A 22,230-nucleotide genomic window follows, 5' to 3' on the forward strand; every position below is an offset into this window, starting at 1 on the left:
TGTGTGTTTCTGTGTAGACACAAAGTAGAGCCCTCTGATCCTGCTGTCAAATCAGGGACACCTGTCTCCTACCGCACAAATCATGAGCAAAGAAAGATTGATTTAAGTAGTGAGTTCACTTCCTGAGTGGAAATGAGAGATTATAACAAATCTTGTGCTGTTTCAGATGACAGGAAAGGTTAATTAAAGCATGAGGGAATACAAAATGATCTCTGCTTCAACCAACAGAGAAGGTCATTTAGTTTCTCTGGGCTGCCAACCCAACCTTCATTAACTTGAGGATACATTGTACATGTAGTAATCAGAAGCAGAGACAGTTGGATTACATGCAGAGTGGAGACGTACGAGATGGTAACGCTTTTGTAAACTCAATTTATCCAGCTCTTCCACAAAAAAAAGAAAAAAAAGAAAATGTATTCTTTAAGAAACAAACAAAAAAAAAGTCTTTATCCATCTGCTGCATTCGGCACAAACTGACGCACTGCAGCTATTAAAAGTGCTCTAATATGAAAACACACACTTGCCATGGACAGCTGCCCTCTATACCCCGTGGGGTTGCAGGTGAAAGGTTAAAGGGCATGAGGGGTCTGAGGTGAAAGCTCATCCTGGCCCCTTTACACACTTCAGCATAATCAGGATTATCTCTTGGGTGGGGGGGTCAGGCAGGGTGCATGCTCCAAGATGGGTCATGAGAGCGGGGTGGTCATGATGATGCTCGAATGGGCCACTTAAAGGGAGGAAGAGATAATAGAAAAATGGGAAAAGAAACCGATATAAAATGCTTGTGTTCATTGTCTGTTAACAGAGAGCCTTTATTACAGTTTTTAATCATGTTTTACATTAAGTTACGAAGAATTGTGAGCCATATCAGCTGCATAACATTTCTAAAAAACCGTACTTAAAATGAAAGTTTCATGAAAAAACAAACAAACTAAACTAAAACAAATGAATGGCGGGTTGTGTGAGAATCAGCGTGCTAAGCTGCCTGACGGTCTACCTCTCCAAGACTAATCTTTGGATTTTGGAGAAAATGAAAAAAAAAAAAAAAACAATAGCTCCTTACTTATGTTTAGAAAATGCTCCACTCCAATGTGCTTGTGTGCTTGCGGCTGGATATTGTGAGTGTAAGTGTTAACGTGTGGGGGTGTGTGTCTGTGTGTAAGGGTGTGTGTGGGATTGGGGTCTTGCAGATGCTCCAAGCCACTGTAAATGATGATGAAGCTGTGTTTGTTGTTGTAGCTGTGCTGCAGCTTGCAGCGGGCTGGTCAGGGTGGCAGCAGTGGTCAGTTGTGACAGCGTAGTTTAGAGGGATTAAGAAAAGTGCTGAATAATGAGACAGCTGAAAAATCATCCACTCCCTGGATGACCTTTGAACCGACTCTTAGAATAAATACTTTCTCTCTCTGTCAGCTGCACTAACAAACACTCTGGCACATTGAGCCTTTTCAGAAGAATCCCCATTTACAGATTTCTCTTAATCCTCTAATAGAGTCTGATCTCGCATTTGGATTATTGCCATCGATAAACCGCAACATTTCTCTCTGCTTTAAACTAGAAATGAACAAAATGCAATTTAATGAGGTTTCGCCGCCTCCTGTATCAAGGTCATGGCCAGTTTGTTGCTAGCTGGGGGCAATAACAGGGGGGTAATTACGAGGTAAATTTAGAGAGACCATTAGCAGCAAGTGTTGACTTAGGAACCACTGGGGGCAATGGCCACCTATGCCCAATCTGGGTGTTCCACTTACCAGTCCAGCACCGAGAATGCACTCTTCTCCCTGTGGTCATTTTTCACACACAGCAGCAAATGGCGTGGTGGAGGAGTGAGAATGGAGGGAGGAGTCCCAAGGGTGCAGGAGCCTGACAGCCAATGTAAGAACTTGCATTTATCAAGGCAGGCGGGAGAGAGCCACAGAAACTAAAAGAGCTTTTTAGCAGCTAACAGAGAAGCTGAGCCGCCCCCCAAATACTGCTGCTGGTAGGGCAAAAAAAAAAAAAAAAAAGACTCACAAAAGCACATGGAGACTTTTCAATGCATATTCTAATCATGAGCTGGACAAAAGGACCAAACGCATACATTTTCTGCCCAAATACACCAAAATATTGAAATTTCAGGTACTGGGTCAGATACAAAGCTGAAGAGAGAGGAAAATTGTTGAAATCAGCAAAAAGGGAATAAAAAAAGTGAAACATATATACAGGTCAAATGAGAATAAAAAGTACTCTTCTATGCACATAAGGCTCTCTGTTGCCTTATATGACTTCTCCTGGTGGTTTTTGATGGATCCATTATCGGATGTGAAGAGATTTTTGACCAAGTTTATGCAATAGATGCATGAAGTGGCATGTACTCGTAGGCAGGAAAATGTAGTTCAAATCAGGCCTGTAAGGCTCAAATTTAAAAAAAAATAATGGAGGGGAGTTTTAAGAGTCTAATGGCCTCGAGGGGAGAAACCGTAATCTGGGCATACTTGTACAGATGCTCTGGAAATCTTCTGCCAGATGGGATGTGGGCAAACAGTCAGTTTGCTGGCGGGAGGGGTGTTAGCTACTGTATGTGTACAACGCACAATGCTGATGTAGCATTTAATGGTAGACACAAATGATTACCTTCGTGACAAAGACTTTTATTTGATGTCGAAATTATGACGCTAATCGGTCAGGAATGAAGGAAAGCATTACTAAGAAACCACAAAATCCACAAAGGGGGCCTGTTGAGGTGGATGGATGGGTCCACAAATCATTGGACTTTGATGCACCATTATTCTTTTACGGCAATGTTAGTTTAGATCATGAGCCTTCCCTGACAAAGTTTTTGTGTTTTTTGTTTTGTTTTGTTTTGGCGTCTAAACTAAACTTTAACCATGGAGATGTCAGAATGTGAAACAGTTTTAAAGTCATTTTGGGAACAGACGTTTTAGAAGAGAGGGGAAAAATTATGTTGTCCAGATCATAAAATAAATACATGTCATCAGATGACAGAGGAATCTACTTCCTGCTCCAGTAATGAATCAACCAGGATAGGCAAATACAAATGATGTATGCTACTGTTGAATGTGAATGACTTATGTGAAGCTAGAGTACAGGAAACTAAAACAAGTCAGGATACCACTGTGTAATATATGTAAGGATTCAAACCTCCCATAACTAATCACTCACTTAAGGTTAAGCACAAACTGAGAGCATTTTATATCCAAGAGGGCCAAACTTTCAGTTATTTCAATCAAGCATACAGTTTTGAATTTACGCAGGATGACGGCCAAAGGCAGATAACCAGAGTGCTGCTTCTTCTAGTGTCCAAAATAAAACTGAATTATCACTCAGTGATGAGTGATGAGGAAACTCGTATCTCAACATCATTTATCATTTTCCTGTCCTGTATCAACCTCCTCTGATTGTTTGAACATTTCCACCAGCCTCGCACAGCATCCAGAACATTGGAGGGATTATTTAAAGATGTTTTCAAGGCAGCTCTACCAGACAACTGCAGCATGTCCATTTATCTTAAATCTTCCTTTCTATGCCTGGTTAATGCTATTCTGATTTATCACCAAGCTTCCTCTGACACCTTTCCTTTTCCTTGGCTTGTCTGGTCCTGCCAGCATCCACTATAGCCCTTTGTCTGCATACCAGCCTATCGAGATAACACATGCCTTTTTCTGCTGATTCCTGCAGCCCTTTCTTTGGCCGCCAGCATGCCACAGGGGGAAGAACAAGGGCTGCTGATGTACATTTCCTGCCATGGCAAGGCTCGTACTTAACCCATTAGCGGTATTAAACTTGGGCGTGAAGAGAGAGTTAGGAGATGTCGAACAAGATTCACCAGTGATGCAACTGTTGTACAAGTTTTCATACAAATTTCTCAAAGGCTAACCATTTGTAGCTCCATTATGAAGTTGCGCAATGCGTGATGTTCAAACAAGAACATGCAACAACGGTGAGTGGATCTAAACTGGGAATATTTTATAGCAACATACGAGACCACTTGGAGAGACAGGCCGCATTTGGCCTCAACCAAGAGGGTTTTCCAGCTGTTGGATTTTGAGCTTTCATGCTTTTTCTTAAAAGCAGCTCCACCATTTGAGCTCTTAGTATGCTCAACTAGAGCCTTTGGATTAAATCCAATAATGGAAAATATGATATACTTTTTAAAATCCACTGAATTGGTTTGGACATGCCTTGTATGTCTCTCATTGTGTGTTGGTCATGAAATGAGATGGTCAATTAGAGGTTTTAGATGTAAATATAAACCTGACCTCGGTCCCAAATGACCAGACAGGGCAGGTAGTCAAGCTCCAGGGTCACCCAGCGTCTGTGGCGTTATCATACCATGGACCACTAATGGGAGAGTGCCGGGAGCCCATCTGCTTCTGCACAGTCAACATAATGCTGCATGCACTGCTGCTGCATGCACCCACTTGACCCCACATCGGTGCTAGACAAAGACAGGGTCACCCCCAACCAGGTATGTGTCAGCGCAGATCCTGGGTCAAGTCTTGTGCACTAATGCCATATGACAGGCAGGGGACAGCCAGATAATGCTGCACAATCGGCCGACTGGTTGCTGAGCAGCGTGGCGTGGACCGCAAATAGGGAGTTGGAGTTAGAGCCTGCAGTGAAGACCGGCTCATCTGTCTCGCAGTCTTTGTGCTCAGTTAACAGTGAGTGGAAGCTCTGCCACAAGAAATGAGACAATCCTAAAACCACAGGACCACAAGTTCATTGCAAACCGACTGAAATAACCTTGTAAGGAAAATCCTTCAATTATTTTTTTCCTGTATGTCACATTATTGAAGCATTGACATTCAATGTACTATTTTTACTATTTAGTGACTTTATGGACAACAGAATCGACCCGCTACTTTGTTCCTGGCTACCTTGACAAATATCAGACAGATTGCAATGAAAAGTGGTTAAGCCGATCAAGGGGACATAAGTTTTGGTGATGCCTCCAAGATATCTGAACGTCTGAAGTTGGACTAGCACAAACATTTGTACAGACATCCATGGTTCAAAGAAACGTAGAAACTTTAATAATCCCTTTTAACATAATGCTGCTGAATTAAATCCATTCCATCGGTCGGTAACGGTACACTGGTGAACCAACAGATCAATATGGCTTTGACCTCAGAGGGTGATTCTGCGGGTAATTACACTTGGAGCACAAACTCTACCTCTCAAGTCCTCTAAACTGTGCAACCGAAGAAAAACTAATTAACCACAAATTTATCTGGATAAAAGACACAGAGATATTCTCTGACCAGTTATTGCAGGTAACTCCTCCTGTGATATTACTTGGAAGCAGGCAAAAAAAAAAAAAACAAAAACAATGCAACGTTTTCTTCCTAACACCTGGATGAGAGCAACTTGAGCCCCACAAATGTGAGATGTTATTTGTTAGTTTTCATGCATTGCGTTCAGGGCACTGGCCGTGTCCTTCATCGCTGAACACTCACTGGACAGGCCAAAACTAAACAGCAGCTTCATCTGCGGGTCATTTAATAAGTTTGCCTCTGTGTTCACGATCCATATCACTTTCTCTTTGGTAGCTTCCTGATGGCAGGACTGCAGGAAATGACACAAACGGATATTATGTCTGCTGATGACACCAACTGTCAACAAGCTGAGCTACAACTGCTTCTTTACATCACGACCATCTTTCTTTTTTGCATTTGTATTTTTTTTTTTTTTTCTCCACGCAGATTTGTGCCAAGCTGTCAATGAGACACAGCAGAAATGTTTGGTGGGATGATAAGACATGACAGGAAGACCAACTGGTGAGACTGGGTTGACTGGCTGCTGTGAGTCACCAACAATCCATGTTAACGTGTCCATTAGCTATCTGTCTTGTCTGCTTCACATAGCTGGAAGGAGATGAGTGGAGAAAACAAAGAGTGTGTGTGTGTGTGTGGGGGGGTCTGTGTTGGTGGGGGGGACCGTCAGTCAAGGGCATTCATCTTTTCTTAGCAGAGGAGAAGCTGTATGATGGATATGTTGATAGTGGGAATGGTGGGAGTTGAGGAGTTGAAGGGGAAAAGGGGGTGAAGAGGGGGAAGGGTTGGCAGAAAGGAATGCAGAGATTGGGATTGCTTCTGAAAATTTGTCAGAGAAATGGTTGAATTCTGGCAATATGTTTAACCTGCAGCGACTAAATTAAAAACAAAATATGAAAACACTAATGCCTTTATATTGATGTACCAATCTTTTATTTCCTGGAAGATGCCACAATATTTCATGACAATCATCAGCAGCTGTCTTGTTTCTATGTTAAAGGTTCTCTGTAAAGACGATAATTTGACAAGGTGATAGCTGAGCTTATCAGAGGTGTGAAGGAAGCTGTACATCACCCAGCTCCAGGCAGGTGGTGTATTTAAGTGATATCTCAAGAGGCCGCCATCCGCTCGGACCACCAAAGGCCAAGAGCATTGGAGTTATGTTTGTTCAAAGATCTTCCAAAGAGGAAGCACCTACTTGATTATGTGTCCAAAGGAATGTTGAATGTGATGATCCTTCCCAAAATGAACAGCCTTCACAGGCAATAATTACAAGCTAAAAAAAGAAGACGTTTAACATTCCAATAGGTTAAATGTGTGCTTTGAAACACCCAAAAAAGGTCACTCAAGATGAAACATGTTGGCAGCCATTACATCTTTAATGGACAATTTGAATTGCCAGCCGAAGGTGGGCCTCATGCTCTCATCCCAGCCTGCAATTAAGGCAGAGCTACCCAAGGTCCGTCTGAGTGACAAGCTGACAGACCTATAGATAATAGTCTGTCTGGGTAATCCACTGCCTTTTTTACTGACGCCCTCCCCCCTCACATCTAAAACACCAGTGCCTGTTGATTTGGCTGCTTTCATGTTTGACGGACAGATGGAACATCCTACCCCGTGACCCTGTAGCACTTTTTGCAGCCATGACAATAAAAAGGTCAGTATGCAGAGTGTGGCTGTCTGGCGGCAGTGGAGAGGCTTTTCAATGGTTCGCTGATGATAAATTTAAATCACTGAGGAGAAGTTTCCCAGATGGCATTGTACTGAATTAATCTTGACCTATGCTTAGTTTTGTTTTTGTTTGTTTTTTGACACTGGTTTGGAACAAGATGGAGCAATGACACACAGAAAAAAAAACTGAAAACACACACCAAAAAATAAATTAAATAAAATACTATGCCCCTATGCCAAAAGAAAGAAAACCAACAGGATCTCTTATGAACATAAATCTTTCATGGCAATACAACACAGCAATTACTGCCCACCAGGCACAAAATGAGCAAACAGGATTTCCCCCTGTTCAGATTGCAGGCTTTATCAATATTACAAGCACTGACTGGAACAAAACTCATTCAAAACACAAACTGAATCAGAAAATGGACATGATTTCCCCTGCGTGTTATTGTTGGCAGTTCTGCTCAGTGAGGATTTAGTAAGTATGCACACAAGCAGATGTAGATAAGAAATGTTGAAATGATCCATTCCAATGGTTAAACAATCATGATGCAACACATTCAAAACCATAGTGGTAGCATCTCCACACCGCCCTACTGATTGGTGCAGATTTTGCAGTTCACAGCAAGTTGGCTTTGGGCTCCACCTCTACTGAAACATGTTTGCTCATCGAGGCAGGAGATGCTTCGACAGGTTTGACAGAAGAAAAGCGTTCGGTGGAAGTACCTATTTTGATTTGAGAAAGAAACACAGATGGCGAGATAAATATTTGGAGAGGAAGGCGAGAGTCTTATCAGTTGGGAGGAAGTCAACATGCGTGACTGGAGAATATCTTGGTCACAGCTTCACCATCCGTCCTCCTATAAAGTGTTGAACACCAGTGACTAGACAGACTCTGATCTCACACTGTCATACCTTGGCATAAATCAGAGCTTAGCCTTCCGCCCAGCACTGATAATACAGCCACAGACTGAGCTTCACCAAGGGTGGGGAGTGAGACAGACTATATTCTGTTTTATCAGTGGCCTTTCTCACTCTTTCATACTCCCAGCTCCTCTCTCCGTTATCTGTTTTTCATTCATCAGATCTGAAGAGCAGACACATTTTTTTTTTTTTTTTCCTTTTGGGGGCTCGTTTGTTTGCTGCTTGCCATATTTCTCTTGTAGCTTTTCCAGCAGTCTGGTTATGATCATCAGACAAACAAGTTAATCATTTGCAACATTTACACATTACAGAGTTGGGAGTTACTGAGAAATAATCTTTTGATCGTCTTCAGATACACGCAATAGCATTATTTGAAGTGATTCTGCTGGTGTGCGTCACTGTCACACGGTGAGTGAACAAAGATTTTCCATTTCATCGTCCAAAACAGCGCTCCAATCAAGACATTTCTTTGGTAAGCAAACCAAGAGGTTATCATCTCTACCCCTAACCTATCTTCATGCCGCTGCATCATTATTCAGATTGATGCTGAAAATAATATCTTCATTTACAGCATTACAACCCTAGTAGAACCATTGCTTTTGATCATTTTAAAAAGTATGATCTAAATTCTGCCTTACTTTCTCCCTCGCTCAGAGTCGGACACTAAAATTTAATCACATTAATCTTATGTCGGACAGGGTAGCCCATGCTGATACAAAATGAATGCAATAAGAGAGTTGACTGGGCTTGGCTAATACACTTTCCAGCATCTTCATTATGTATTAATTTGTCATTTTGCTTTGTGTATAATACAACAAATACAATGTACAGAGTAAACATTTAGATTTAGAAGTAGTTTTAGTTTTTTAGTAGTTTTTTTGGAGCAACACCTCAAGTACTTGGAAATGCTGCACACTGATGCTGATTTCTTTGAGTCACCATGTTCCTCCAAGAGTGTGGTGCAGTGCGAGTTTTAAAAAGCACATTCTAGGTTAAAAATCCAGATAAATATCACAGCATGCATTGCAATGAAGCAGTGAGAATAAACACGAACTGTTGTTTTTATGGTCTAATTTGGTCACAATATAATGCAATGCTTTGTGACTAATAAATCATGTTTAGCTGGTTTAATAGGACAGTGTAATCCGGCCACGGTAGTGAAAAGCAAAATTTCATGCTGTTTGCCAATCTTCTATGTGAATGACATGAGTATAATCAAAAGCCATGGCGTAATGAATTCCAAGCTTTCTATACTTCCTAAATACGATTACACTTGAACAAAACATCATTTAGTTTGGAGATCTTCCCAGAGGCCAAAAAAAAAAAAACATTTTTGTTTCCTCTCAGCTGAGTCGACCGCATTAAAACTAGATCCGTTAGCCATGAAAAAAAAGTTTTTGCCTCCGTTTTGTGCCAGGAGGTGCTGTTTCCTTTACGCTCTCCGAGGGGCTGTCTGTGCTCTTCCATCATTGTAGTGCAGCAAAGCGCCAGGTCCAGAGGAGCACATCAATTCATCTTACATGAAATCCTACAGAACATGAAAGTCCAGGATCATAGCCAAGCTTTGAGTGATGACTGTTTCAGCATCTTGTGCCAAGAGGAGGAAAAGTGGGAGACAAGAATGATGGGAGACAGAGAGGGAGCGAGCAGAGGGAGGTAAAGGACAGACAGAGTTGCTTTGAGTGTTAATGCCATGCCAGTGTTGTATGCCACTCCCCCTCCGCATCCCCGGGGACGTGAATGAAGTAAGTGAATGATGGACCCACCCCACACAAACGCCCCTCTTCTATTGAGACCAAGCAGTCCATTCACGGGGATGAGTGAGGCGTCAACACCAACAACAACAACAACAACAGCAACATGGGAGGCCCTTGCTGCTATTTCTCATGCATACATATGGATGCAGTCACACAAACAGACATATGGCACAGATACCATGGGCCAGCACTGCCAACATACCATTAGAGACACCTAGAGAGGGTTCCTGAGAACAGGGCTGACTAACAAAGCTCAGAGCCAAAGGGGCGTGACCGGGGCAGGCATGGAGAAAAATCTGGCATCATGTCAATGCAACTGCTACAATGATCAGGGATGAGAGACCATGTCTTCCCCTCCACAATCAGCACATTATCAGGAAGCCCATCGATGCATGGTCACTGCAAACAAGGCCTGGAAAGCTCGTGTTCCATCACATTCTGTCCTTCCTCCTCCACACGGCTCCTCTCTGTTGTTCATCCAGGAAGAGGTGGGTTCAGGGGGTTCTGGCCCACGGGGGGGTGATCTCACTCAGGGGTCTAACCCTCAAACTGAGGCGTTACTCGCCTGAAGCCACAGCAGCTAATGGAACACAGGGAATACAAATTCAATTGGAGCAAGATCAATCTGAAAAGGAAGGCTTTGCTATTTACTAATCATTTACAGTTCAAACCTTGAAGGTGGGCTTTGTAATGATGTTAGCATCTGACTGAGGCTCAGTTTCACCAATTATGAATCCTGCAGAGAGATGCACGTACAGCATATGAAAGTAGAAGTGGGTTGTAGCTAAAGGATGAAATACAGCTCTGACAGAAGGCGGAGAAGGAGGAATGTTCCTGCTTTTCTAATCCAATAGTGAGACACATCTACTGCAAACTCCCACAGGATCATGGTCAGACTCAACCACAGGCCTTGTTTCTCCCATAATCACATAGACAGCTACTTGGTCCTCATCCAATGCATACACACAGAGAGGCTTCATAGACCACTAGTCTGAATTGCTCACACCTGAAAAATTTCTGGGGGCTGTGGGTGTTTGAGGTTGATCAGCTTCTGCCTAAAAACAACTTTGACCTTTCATTTAAGGATAGGAAGCACTTCTCATATGGCTTTGCCAAATTGGCATGCGGAAAAAGACAAAAGGTTGCACAAACACTCAGCAGGAAGAAATATTTGTACAAGTTCATGCTTTGTCTTCAGGTCAGTTTGTATTGGTGGTGACAGGATGTATGGTCCAGAACGCACTTTGGACTTCAGCCAGATGCTCTTCGGTGCTAAATTACCCCTTAAAACAGTCCTTCTGAGATGACTGGTATGACAATATGCAAGTGTGAGTAAAGTCAGCAGTTTTCATTGACTCAACCCTGAACCTTCCAGTGCGAGGTTAAAATTGGGGCACTCACACAGAGATGAAGTGATGAGGCTGTCGGAGCAGTGACCAGCAGAGGGAAACCATCTCAACTGACACTCACACACAACTAATGGGAAGCAGACACACAATTTGTCCAGCGTATGTCTTGCTGCACCCACACTCCTCTACTCCTTCTCAAGTCCCATCATGTATCCAGGCTCCCACTGAAATAGCAAACATGACACTGATGCCCTGTAGTCCATTACTGCCCTGTCTGAATCTGCTCTATTGCTCCCTTCACATTTCCCTCCAATTAGCCCATCTTCTACTCTCATACTTCTTGTATGACTTTGGGTCTCCTTCCCTTCATCCTCTCCTCCTGTATGAAGACTGAGCTGGAGCAAGATGAGCTCAAGCTCAACATGTCAGTTTTTGTCAATAGGGAGACCTAAAACTGAGATAATATTATATGTCCCTCTAAACACACCTGTTTTCATTGATAAGACAGCCCGTCTATTGTCCTCCCCTAACTTTCATTTTGATCAGCACCTAATCCACTGATGAACTCTTCTGGAGAACGATCATCATCACATTATTTTCAAGCACTTCATAATTGTTCATTCTATTAAATAATCCAATGTGACACCATCAAATAGATGCTTTTGTCCAGCTGAAAGTGCAAAATCAATAGGTACTTAATTTTCAATGACATGGAGATATCCAGTTTCTGTCTACGTCTGGAGATAAAGAAAAACCCAGTGATCTCATTCCTTAAGGAGCCGCCTCTGACGTCTCACAGTGCTCCATGGTAGAGCAATTACAGCTTTGCTGTTGTTTTAATGTTACATATTTAATGTTATGCATACCCAAATACATCATACAGTTGTCACACCACCTCTGAAATTAGGACAAACTAAATGTCATAAATATAATAAGGTTGTAATTAAATCATTATAATCAAATCAGTAGTAAAAAATGTTTAATGAGAATCAGACCCCACTTTTTTTTTTTTTTTTTTTTTTTTTGTTAACACAGCAAAAAGACCTAAATGATACATTTTCTGCCATTAGATGAATCAACTCAAGGATTCACAGTTCACAATACGAAAGTTAAAACTTAAGTGCTTTTAAAAATATATTCTGGCAGGTTGTTTTAAAGTTCTCGAGTGCTGGATATAAACACACACATAAGCCGTGACAGTACATGTCCAAAGTAGTTACCCAGCCCAAATGTTTAAAATGGCCACCACATGAACGGGGTCAATGGCATGGCAGTAATGTGATCCCAACACTGACAGACAAATGATAATGAATGATATCTGTCTGAGTAAACAAGTGGAGCAGTGCCCTTGACCTGCCGTCTCCTTAATTCAGTCTGGGCTACAACCCCCCCCTCCTCCTCCTTCGCCCTGAGGACTCGACCACATCTGGAGCAGATGTCCAGCCGGGTGAAGCCTCGACGAAAAGAAACCAGTTCTTCACTTTCTCGCTCACTAAGCTCTCTGATGCTCTGCACATACTGCAAACCTTATCAAAGCCAATTGTCTTAGCAAATGTATTTTCTCATTTGTCTTAACTAAGCCTGGAAACCTCTGTGCTGCTTTCTTTCTGGGTTTACTATGAGCAGATGAGGAAGCAGACATCAGGGGAAATAAGCACAATGTGTGCTGTGATTACATCCCTCGTCTCCTCTGTGGAGAGAATCATTTGAACCTGATTTGGTTTGTGAAGAGTGACAGGTAGATGCTGCTATGGCAACCAAACCAAATCAGTGTCATATATAGCATCCTTACGGGTGCATACTTGCGCACGCAGACAAAACCACATGGACTTGATATGAATACTAAAAGAGTTTCTCTTGTTTCTATCACTTTAAATCATAAGGAAACTACCTTCTATAAAAGCCACTACGATCTCGCTCTCTAACTGTCTAACCACAAAAACTGTCATCCTCCTCAGCTCTCCCACCCTCCAGCTCCTCTTCTGGAGGTGGTGAGGATGATCACAGTCTGCATAACAATCTGCCTGTAATAATTATTAAAATCACTCCTCAAGAATTATAGTCTCTGTCTCAAAGGCCCAAAAGGACACAATTACAGAGGCTACACTAACCCTTTTCACTAAAAGTGTCAATCCAATCATGTTCCTAAAATATATAAAACATGCCCTGAGTCTGATGTACTATTGTGTCTATTTTAATCTTGTCTGCCACATTTCGATGGAAAAGAGAAAAAAAAAAGATGGATGCAGCAAGGACCGAGTGAGAGAGAGAGAGACGCATCGGCGCGCACGCGCACACACCAGAATGTACAGTACACACACAGGCACTGTCTATCACTCAACTACGCACACCCGCATCCATCATAGTGTGTCTGTCTTTACTCCCTGCTGAGCGTTGGCCCCCTTTGCACAGCAGACAGGGAACTGGAGGGGCTATTCTTCAAGGCTGCCAAAGCATCCCCTATGTGCAGTAAACTCATGCAGTAAACTCATCTATATCATTTACATCTTGAAACTGCCAGCCCCCCCCCCCCCAAAAAAAAAAAAAAAATCGAACTATTAATACAAAATGTTTTGAGAACTACACTAAAGGAAACCTATAAATCGTGAAAATGTGGAAAGTGACATGGGCTATTTCAAGCATCCAGAGATTTTAAAGTAAAAGTGCATACACTGCTGAAGGAGTGTCAGATGGAGGCATTGGGGGCATGAAACACTATCTATCTATCTATCCTTACTGCCAGACATGAGCAGGCTCAGTAAAAAAAAAAAAAAAAAGCTTTAGTTATCTAAAGTTATCTACTCTCAGTAGATGAAAGTGTGACACGCAAGGTCAAAAGTTCGAAATACAAAGCTTATAATTTGGTTGTCCGCAGTTTGCAGAAGTTACGTTGCAGTGATTGATGGTGCAGGAATTTGAATTTAGACTATTTTGGATTCTGGGTAAGGGGAAAAAAAGGTCTCATACGTGCTCTACAAATAGTGACATCACAGTGTGTCCAAGATATTTTGGCTTGGGCCAAGATCAGGATCATCAATATTTGATGTACTAATCAACTTTGGATGAACTTCTAGTTGAATCAAGTCATTGAGAATCAAATTCAAAGTAACACGTGGGAATACAAAAAGAAAAAACACACAAAAACTTATGAACTAATCAGTGTGCAACCTGAGTCGCGGGTTAATGCTCCTCATGGCGTATGTGCACATCAAAATAAAAACCTTACAAGGCAGACAGACTAGATTAGATAAAGTAAAATAAATGAATCCATATGATTTAGGACGTTATTCCCAGCAACAGGAAACATTCTAGTCCCTGTTGTCCTTCTCTAATATTAATGCATTTCAGTCATTCACTTCACCACCCCCTTGATTCAAAAAAACGTGACCATCATTAAATAACAGTATTCATTCACTGTTAAAAAACATACAACCCTCCACTGTGCATGTTGATTTGGAGCTTGGCTGTGCCTCAGCTCAAGAAGACAGGCTCATTCTGAAGAGGTTGGATCAGTGCATGTGCCTCTCCCCAGTACAAATAATTAAATCTATGATTAAAATGCATAATAGCAAACGATTGGAATAATAAATAGCAGAGTGATTATGGTTTCATTTAGATGTTGTGCATTTTTATCACCACAGGGTTTTCCAGCCTTAATAAGTGCTTAGGCATGGGCTTTGCATGCCAGCTCAGAAGAAATATTCAAATTGAGGAAAATCTAGTGCCTTTTACTGGGAGAAGTGATTTGGATAACTCTCCGTGACATCATTAAAGGGTGGGGGCCAGCTATTAGTAATGTGATAATGGCTAAAAAGAGGCAACACAATGGAGAGACATTATTTCCTTTCAAGCCTGAGACACATCTTTCCACTGCACTTAGCACATATTAGCAGAGCTGCTATGTAAAACCCATTCTCCAAAGGTACATGTCCACCCACCCACTTTCATACATTCTGCCCTGCTCCCCTCACCTTTGTGCCTCCCTCACAAGGAAAATCTGGGCACTTTGGAGACCCCGCTCTCGCCTTTAGCCTTTTGAGCGTACTAAAACAGCGCCCCTGCTGTGGGCGGCGTACTGGGCGCTCTCCTCCCTCAGCTCACAATGCCAACCTCTTATCAACACGCAAAATAGAGAGGGTGTGAGTGTAGAGTAAAGGGAGAGGAGGAACACTGTGAGGCAGAGGAGGAGAGGGAGATAAAAGGAGAAAGACACAGACAGGAAGGACACTATATTTAGCACTGGAGCTGTCGCCTTCTGTTTTTCTCTCCTGAATAATCATAGTTTGACAGCATGTAGCAGCAGAGCAGAGGTTGCTGGGATGCTCTACCACCTCCCTTCCCTCTACCAGCAACATCTCTGGAGAGAAGGTAGCAAAGTATTGTAATAATTGCTGCAGGCTTGCGTGCCACAGCCACTGCACTTTATGCTCTGGAAACATCGCTCAGTGTCCTGCCGTTCTCAAGTGGCAATAACGGTGAAGGGAAGCAGCGTTGTACTATAGGCTGCTACAGTGTACCAACAGGTACAATGTCCTACGCATACCAAAAGAGCAAACCGCATCCCAGGAATGTTTGAGGAGTTATGACACGATGAAAACACATTAACAAAAGCTATCGGACCTCCTCGGAATTTGACTGCGTGTAGGACAGGGGCAGGAAGTGGCTGTGACAAACTTGTTACCTTTGTGAAGCGATGATGTTTATCTGCTGGGGATGAAGCAAACAAGCACAGTTGGCTGAAGGGGATAGAGGATGTGAATTAGATAATGCTTTTTGGCATAACACGGACTTTAGCCAGAGCCATAGGCCTATTTGCCACCTTACCCTACATGATTCTTCATTAGGCAGAGCAATAACATTAACACCTCGTGCTGTATTTGATTATTATTATCATTGATCTTTGTTTATCGCTGAACATCGCACAGGCATGTGGGATGCTTGTCTCATTATGCTTTACACCCCTAATGATGCATGTTATATTGAGTGATTTGTGTAATATAACGCTGCAATGTGTAATGCCGTCTGATGATACGGCTAATTAACGACATTAGTTATGTGGCTGAGCAGCAGGAGGAATTCTGGGTTATGAGAAAAATGTGCTCACATACTATGCATTTGGACCATCCGAACTGGTTAGTCAGTCAGAGCAGCTGGTAATGTGTTCGCCTCTGTTTGACGGAGATGAGACAACTGAAGCAGTTGACAAATGTGCATTTAAAAGACTAAAATGAAAGCACTTTGACTTTGGATTTTTCTATCGGAAAAGCAACATGTCTGGTTTTTTTGGACTTCACTGGCCAGACTTCAGTTCTATCTTGAGCATCCAGGGGTTATCTGCCTGCAGACAGGTTAGCTGTGGATGAGCTTTCAGCAGCTCATTGATTGCAAACACTTGATTGCAGCATGGGCCTGGCTGTGGCTCTGAGCGCTGTCTCCAGAAACACAATAATCAGTGAACAGACTGGGCGGGGTACAAAGAGATAAACTTTGCTTTGCTATCCTAACAATCCAGGGAGAAGGTGTAATATCTTATGGCAAGGCAAGGACAATTATGACGATAATATTTTCTCTTTCACTGGAAAGGTTAAAGAGAGAGCAAGAGTACAGGACCACCTACAGAGAGACATGGCACGCTGTTAGAACTTGAGGAAGACAATGGACCCCCTTCATGTACTATATATAGATTACTCTGCCTATGGCGTTGAATCTGGAAGATGAGAATCATTGTTGTAGAGTCAGAAATAGAACAAGCAGTGACGTTCAAACTGTCCTAAACAGGTGGAGGACATCTTGCTGTTTTTGATTATAACTTTGAAAACTGTCAGGAGAGATGAGCCGATATGTGAAGCCTTTGTTCAGGCGTGACAACCATCAGCCCATTACAGAGGACCAAAAGGCCGCCGCTCGGAGAGAGAGCAAAGGGCTGAAATAGCCCTTCAGATTGTCCCTGAGAATTAGTCCAATTACAGGACTGCCTGCACGGCTTTGTCTTTTCTCTGCAGGCTTTCTTCCCAGTGCTGACATTGTACCCAGGTGTTCCACCGACAACTGAAGAGGCCGAAGAAAAACAAAGTTAAACACTTTCAAATGTGCCTGAGGATTAGTCGAACAAGCTATTACTTGTTAATATGGTGCCATTCTCCCACAGTTTGAGGGCAGTTAACCTCGGGTGTAACTGGCTTCTGTTTGAAGGGTCACAACCTCCCAGAGCCCAGTGCACTAAAATAGCATGTGATTATAGACCTTGTTTAAAAGTAAATATAGGAGTTCTCAGCAGCTGATCTGAAATGGCCTTGTGCAGACTTTATGAGAAAGAATACACCTCCGGAGCTGCATGGATGAAACCTTTTGTCATAATGTCAGCACGTTTTGTAAAAAAAAAAAGCAAGTTACAGTATGCTGTAGTGTGCTTGGATGTTATTTCAAATTTTTGGCGGGGGCGCACTGTATAATTTTTAACTTGAGCTGTATTGTTATGTGCCCGTATGTGAGTGTGTGTGTATTTGTGTATTTCATTTTTTCTCTTTTGAAGTCTGGGTTGATGATCTATTCCTGTGAGCTCTGAATGAACATTCCTTTAGTCTTAGCCTCTGTTTGCTCTCTTGGTCCTTATCACAGTTAATAACTCAGCCTGCACTAACACAGTCAGGAGCTACTTCCACAAAACCATCAGCTTATGGTTGTTTACATTGTAAACCTTAGTTTTACAAAGTCCTTGTCAACACGGGGCTTTAATACTAAGCACAAACACATCAGCGTAGTTCAGTTGATTAACGAGGAAAGTAAAATGGTGAGACTCGTGAAATTAATTGTATAAAAAAAAAAAGAGAGAAAAAAAAAAAAGCATTCCCTATAAGTAATTTAGGAAATAAAGTCAGAGCAAAAAACCATGATACCAGTTTTTCTCTGTGCCATGTGTGCTCTGATTGGCTTCCTAGTTGGTGAGTTTCAGGAGCGCTTGTAATAGAAATATTCAGGCAGAAAACAGACACTGCTGAAAAGTGGCAATTAATAAATGAGAGTGTACTTAAAATGTAATTTCAGGGGAAGTGTTTACAGCAGATGGTCACGTTGAAAAGAACCCCTTCCACTGTGTAACATACAAGATCTTATCAGCTTCCTTTGGAGAAATGCGTGTGTATCTGTGTGCATAACCCGGTGTCTGCTGCTCTGATGGAGGGCAAAGATTTGAAAAGCAAAGACAAAGTGTGGGTTATCTTTGTGTCAAAGTTTTGGGTTTCAGCCAAAAGCATTTAAATTGTCTCTCCAAGCTTTGTAAAATGCAAATAATCAGCGGAAAGCGATACTGTGTGTAACCTTTATGGATAAACATGAGCGTACGGGTCATAGACAGTGGCAAAGTCAACAGTGCAGCTGAATCCGTTGGCTGCTGCAGATTGCAGCCTACATATAGAAGCTTCCCTTTGTTTTATCATCAACATTTAAATGCTCGATTATGTTAACAGATGGCACTTATTACAAACGAACCAAATCTGTATGTCAGCACTTGCTAGATATTACGAAACCTAAAGCCAATTATTTAGTTAAATACACTGGGACATAAAAAATTAATAAAAGCACATTACGGAGCTATTCCCAGCAGTGTGGTTTAAAAACCAATACAATTAGGGAACGCTCAGCTTAGGTGCATTTCTAGTCTCCAGCTATCCGAAGTTACTCTGTGAGGCATAAAGTAACCTCCAAAACTAATTAAAAACAAAACGGAACTCAATTAAACGAAACAGAAAAGAAATGACCTCTTTTCCGCCAAGTAAATGTGAAATCAGTGGAGTGTGAAATCCAAGTTGATTAGAGACAGAGAGAAAAAGATGAGATCCAACAGAGAAACACAGCGATCGAGAGAGAGAACAAACAGGTAAGCTGAAGTACCAGAGTGGACAAACCTTCACTGACGATGAAAAACGCTTTTCATCATCTTAGCAAAAGACCACCACATGAACCAAAGTTAAAAACAGTAGAAACACTCCACACGCCGTTGACATTACACACACAAAGAAAAGCATCAATTTGCTTTATTCCTGTGATTGTAGTTAAGCATATTTTAACAGAGCTCTGATCCAGTGGGATCTGGTATAGATGTGGATTTGAACTCATCAGCTTTTTAAAATCCTTTTCAGAGACGGCTACAACAACCCTCAGAGCTTGCATGCACTATACGCTGAAACTGGAATGACAAAGCACTGGAGACTCCACCACATAGACCTATTTTAATGGGACAGTCCAACACACATGCACACACAAAGGGTCTCATGTGGCACAAGCAAACATTCGAAACATGTTGGATCCTCGCCCTGTGTGTGTGGCCAGCCAAGTGTTAAATCTGCCTTCATTTCAGGAGAGAGCCGAGGTCATAGAAAGGCCTGTTTGGGGCGACTAATAGCCAGGAGTTTAAACCGAGCAGCACATTTCATCCCTCTAATCAGCCACAATCAAACCCGTTGTTAGGGACTGAGGGGAACAAATGGCAGGCCTGCCAAGCTCTGAACTCAGGTGATGCCAACAGTTTATCCATTACAGTTTCAGAACAAGACCAAGAAATCAAAGACTGATGGCAGAAGTGAGATTTCTGCCAGCAACAACATGTGTGTAGAGTAACACGGATCCACACAAACTGGGTTACAGGCACAGCACCAGCATTATTCCAAGTCTCTTACCTTTGAAAGACAGGAAGATCCTGGGAGCAGAGAGGGGTTCATTAGAGGGGGGCAGCCCCCCAGATGACAAGGCCAGTAGGGCCAGCAGCCAGCACAGTTTGTCCCACAACATGGTCCCTCTGTTTGTTAACAGGGGAGGAGGAGAGTCCAGGAGCTGAGGGACAGAGACGGACGAGTGTCAATAAACAATAAGCTAGCACTCGGATCGCACAAAGAAGCCAACTTTACGTCACTGAGCTGAAATAATCAGACTGATCACTTAAAGACGAAGCTGCATAGTTCTGTCTCAGAAAGGCCTGTTGGCACTGAGGCCATAAATTCCCAGTAAAAACAGATCATCCTGTTGGACCTGGGACACAAAACCTGGACCTGTTGTCTGCGGCCTTCTGTGTGTGTCTGCACACTGTTGAATATCTGCTGTGAATGTATCAAACATCATCATTTTGGCCATCCAATCTGAGGACATGACATGACTTTGGAAACACAAAAATCGATTTTCCTCAGTGCTAGTGGATATGTCCTTCCTGTCCATCCACAGTTGTCCTCCTTTTTTTGTGCAATGTGAAGGCAACATTGTGAACGGACAGTCTCCCTCCAGACTCTCTGCCGAGTCACACTCCTCTTTTTTCTTTTCTTTTTTTTTTTTTATACAAAACAAAACGTGCCCAAATAGAACCGGTCATTAGTTTAGAAACGATTTCCGCCATTAGTCGGAGCTGCGCGCGGACCTGCTTGTTTTGAGCCTGTGACGCGCGCGTCGGTCGCTGCTCGCGACTATAACACAAAGCGCATCAACGCACCACAAAGAGCCGGAGATAATAACATCCCCACAGAGAGGAGCTGCAGGCTGAGCTCAGGACAACCTGACTGCTGCTGGGGGGAATGAAACATGTGTGCCGGGCAACGAGCGTGCCAAAGCGTTTAAGGACAACTTCCACCGAGAAGGTCCACGCTGATCCGGATCCACTTTGTAAACGTGGATCCGAGTCCGAGGCCAGGCTGCCGGTCCGGGCTTACGATCAAGTCCCCCCCCCCCTCCTCCTCCAGAGGGGCAGAGCTCTGAGAGCCGGACAGTTCACCAGAATAATAAAGCGCGACTGCTCCTTTGAGTTACGAGGACGTGAACATGAACCACGTGTCATTTATTTTTATGAGGAGCCGCAGGATTTGAAATTGACTCAAGTTTCACCGGAGAAACTGGCGACGAGCGTTTGATGGCTGAGGGGAGAGCACATTGTAGAAGGTCCAACATCACCACTTACAGCAACCACACAAAAAACTAAAAACTTTCACTCCCTCAAAACCACAAGTTATTATGTTCATTAAGCCCCTACACGCGCAAACGCACACACCCACGCGCGCACAAACACGCGCGCGCACACGGCTCTTGCAGTATTTGGAGATATTTGACAGAATAACTCATTTGAGACTCCCACGCACGCAGAAGACGAAAGAAAAATAATGAAATACACACAAACGTGGGCAGCAAATGTTACTTAAAATAAAACAACACAATATATCGCACTAAAACATTTCACTGCACTTTTAAATGATATTTTACAGCCTGTACTCTTCTATATCTTTCACACGCGGCACAGAGCTTCTTCCCTTTTCTCCCCCCCCCCCTCGACTGTACCAAATGTGGCTTCACACTGATGTATCTGTCTGTTAAATTCATTCATGTGACTTGTCATGTACAACAAACGGGACTTTCATTATGACCTACCTTTTAGTTGCGGCCACTGAATGCTGTGATAAAGCTGGTGAACATTTAAAAACCATCCACCCAGATCCTTTGAGCTCCTCTGTCCGCACGCAGGAGTGTGAGTGTATCCGCCGCAGATCCTCCACGATTATCCCAGAGCCAAACAAAGCTTGGATTTAAATGAACTGGACGCAGGCCGCTTAAACTTGAAGTGGGCCCTAAATCGCATCAAACAAATGCAGCGTGGAGCTCGGAAACAAAGAGTTTTTCCCCCCTGCAGATGAGCGGAGATCAGGGTTCAGCCTTGAGCTGCGGCGCTCAAGTGTGTAGTGCCGTGGAGCTGCTTCTGCAGGTGGATAGACTGAGCCCCCCCCCCCCGGCGGTGGACACACCCATGGGGGAGGGAACCTACCTTGGCGTCCCCTGCGCCAGCGTCCCGACCTTAAAGCTGACACAAACCAAGTCTGATCCGCATCCCCTCACACTCACACTACACAGGTAAAACCGACCTCTACATGGACATTAAAAAAAAGAAAAGAAAAAGAAAGAAAGAAAGACAAAGGGAGCTTAAACTGTTCGCGACAGCGTGAGTAACGTGAGACGTCCTCAAGTCTTGGCGGGGAAATATATTCTGCTCTAATCAAAATTAAATGAACATCATAGTTTAAAATGCACTTCTCCACTGACCGCTAACATCCAGCCGTTTTCATTAAACGCTGCAGTGGAGCCTGAAGTGAATTATGCAATCTGTTTTCATTTGCATTAGCATTTTCTCTTTGACAACCAAAAAGTTATTTTTATTTATTTATTTTTTTTTTTTACAAAGTCACAGATTTAAATAAAGATGGATGAAGATAAAACAAGCAAATGCAT

At 42.8% G+C, this 22,230-nt stretch overlaps 1 protein-coding gene across 1 annotated transcript in view; it reads right to left on the minus strand.

Annotated features, from left to right (window-relative positions):
• sema3fa (sema domain, immunoglobulin domain (Ig), short basic domain, secreted, (semaphorin) 3Fa) overlaps positions 1–21,666 on the minus strand; it is a 45,851-nt gene extending 24,185 nt beyond the window's left edge. The window contains exons 1-2 of the mRNA XM_029501691.1: positions 21,379–21,666; positions 19,653–19,806 (exon numbers count right to left, since the gene is read on the minus strand). Of these exons, the coding sequence (XP_029357551.1) occupies positions 19,653–19,764 (112 nt within the window). The 5' untranslated portion in view covers positions 19,765–19,806; positions 21,379–21,666. The remainder of the gene's footprint in view (positions 1–19,652; positions 19,807–21,378) is intronic.
• Between the last annotated feature and the right edge of the window lie 564 nt (positions 21,667–22,230).

This window comes from Echeneis naucrates, chromosome 5 (genome assembly GCF_900963305.1).
Source record: "Echeneis naucrates chromosome 5, fEcheNa1.1, whole genome shotgun sequence".
Lineage (NCBI taxonomy): Eukaryota > Metazoa > Chordata > Actinopteri > Carangiformes > Echeneidae > Echeneis > Echeneis naucrates.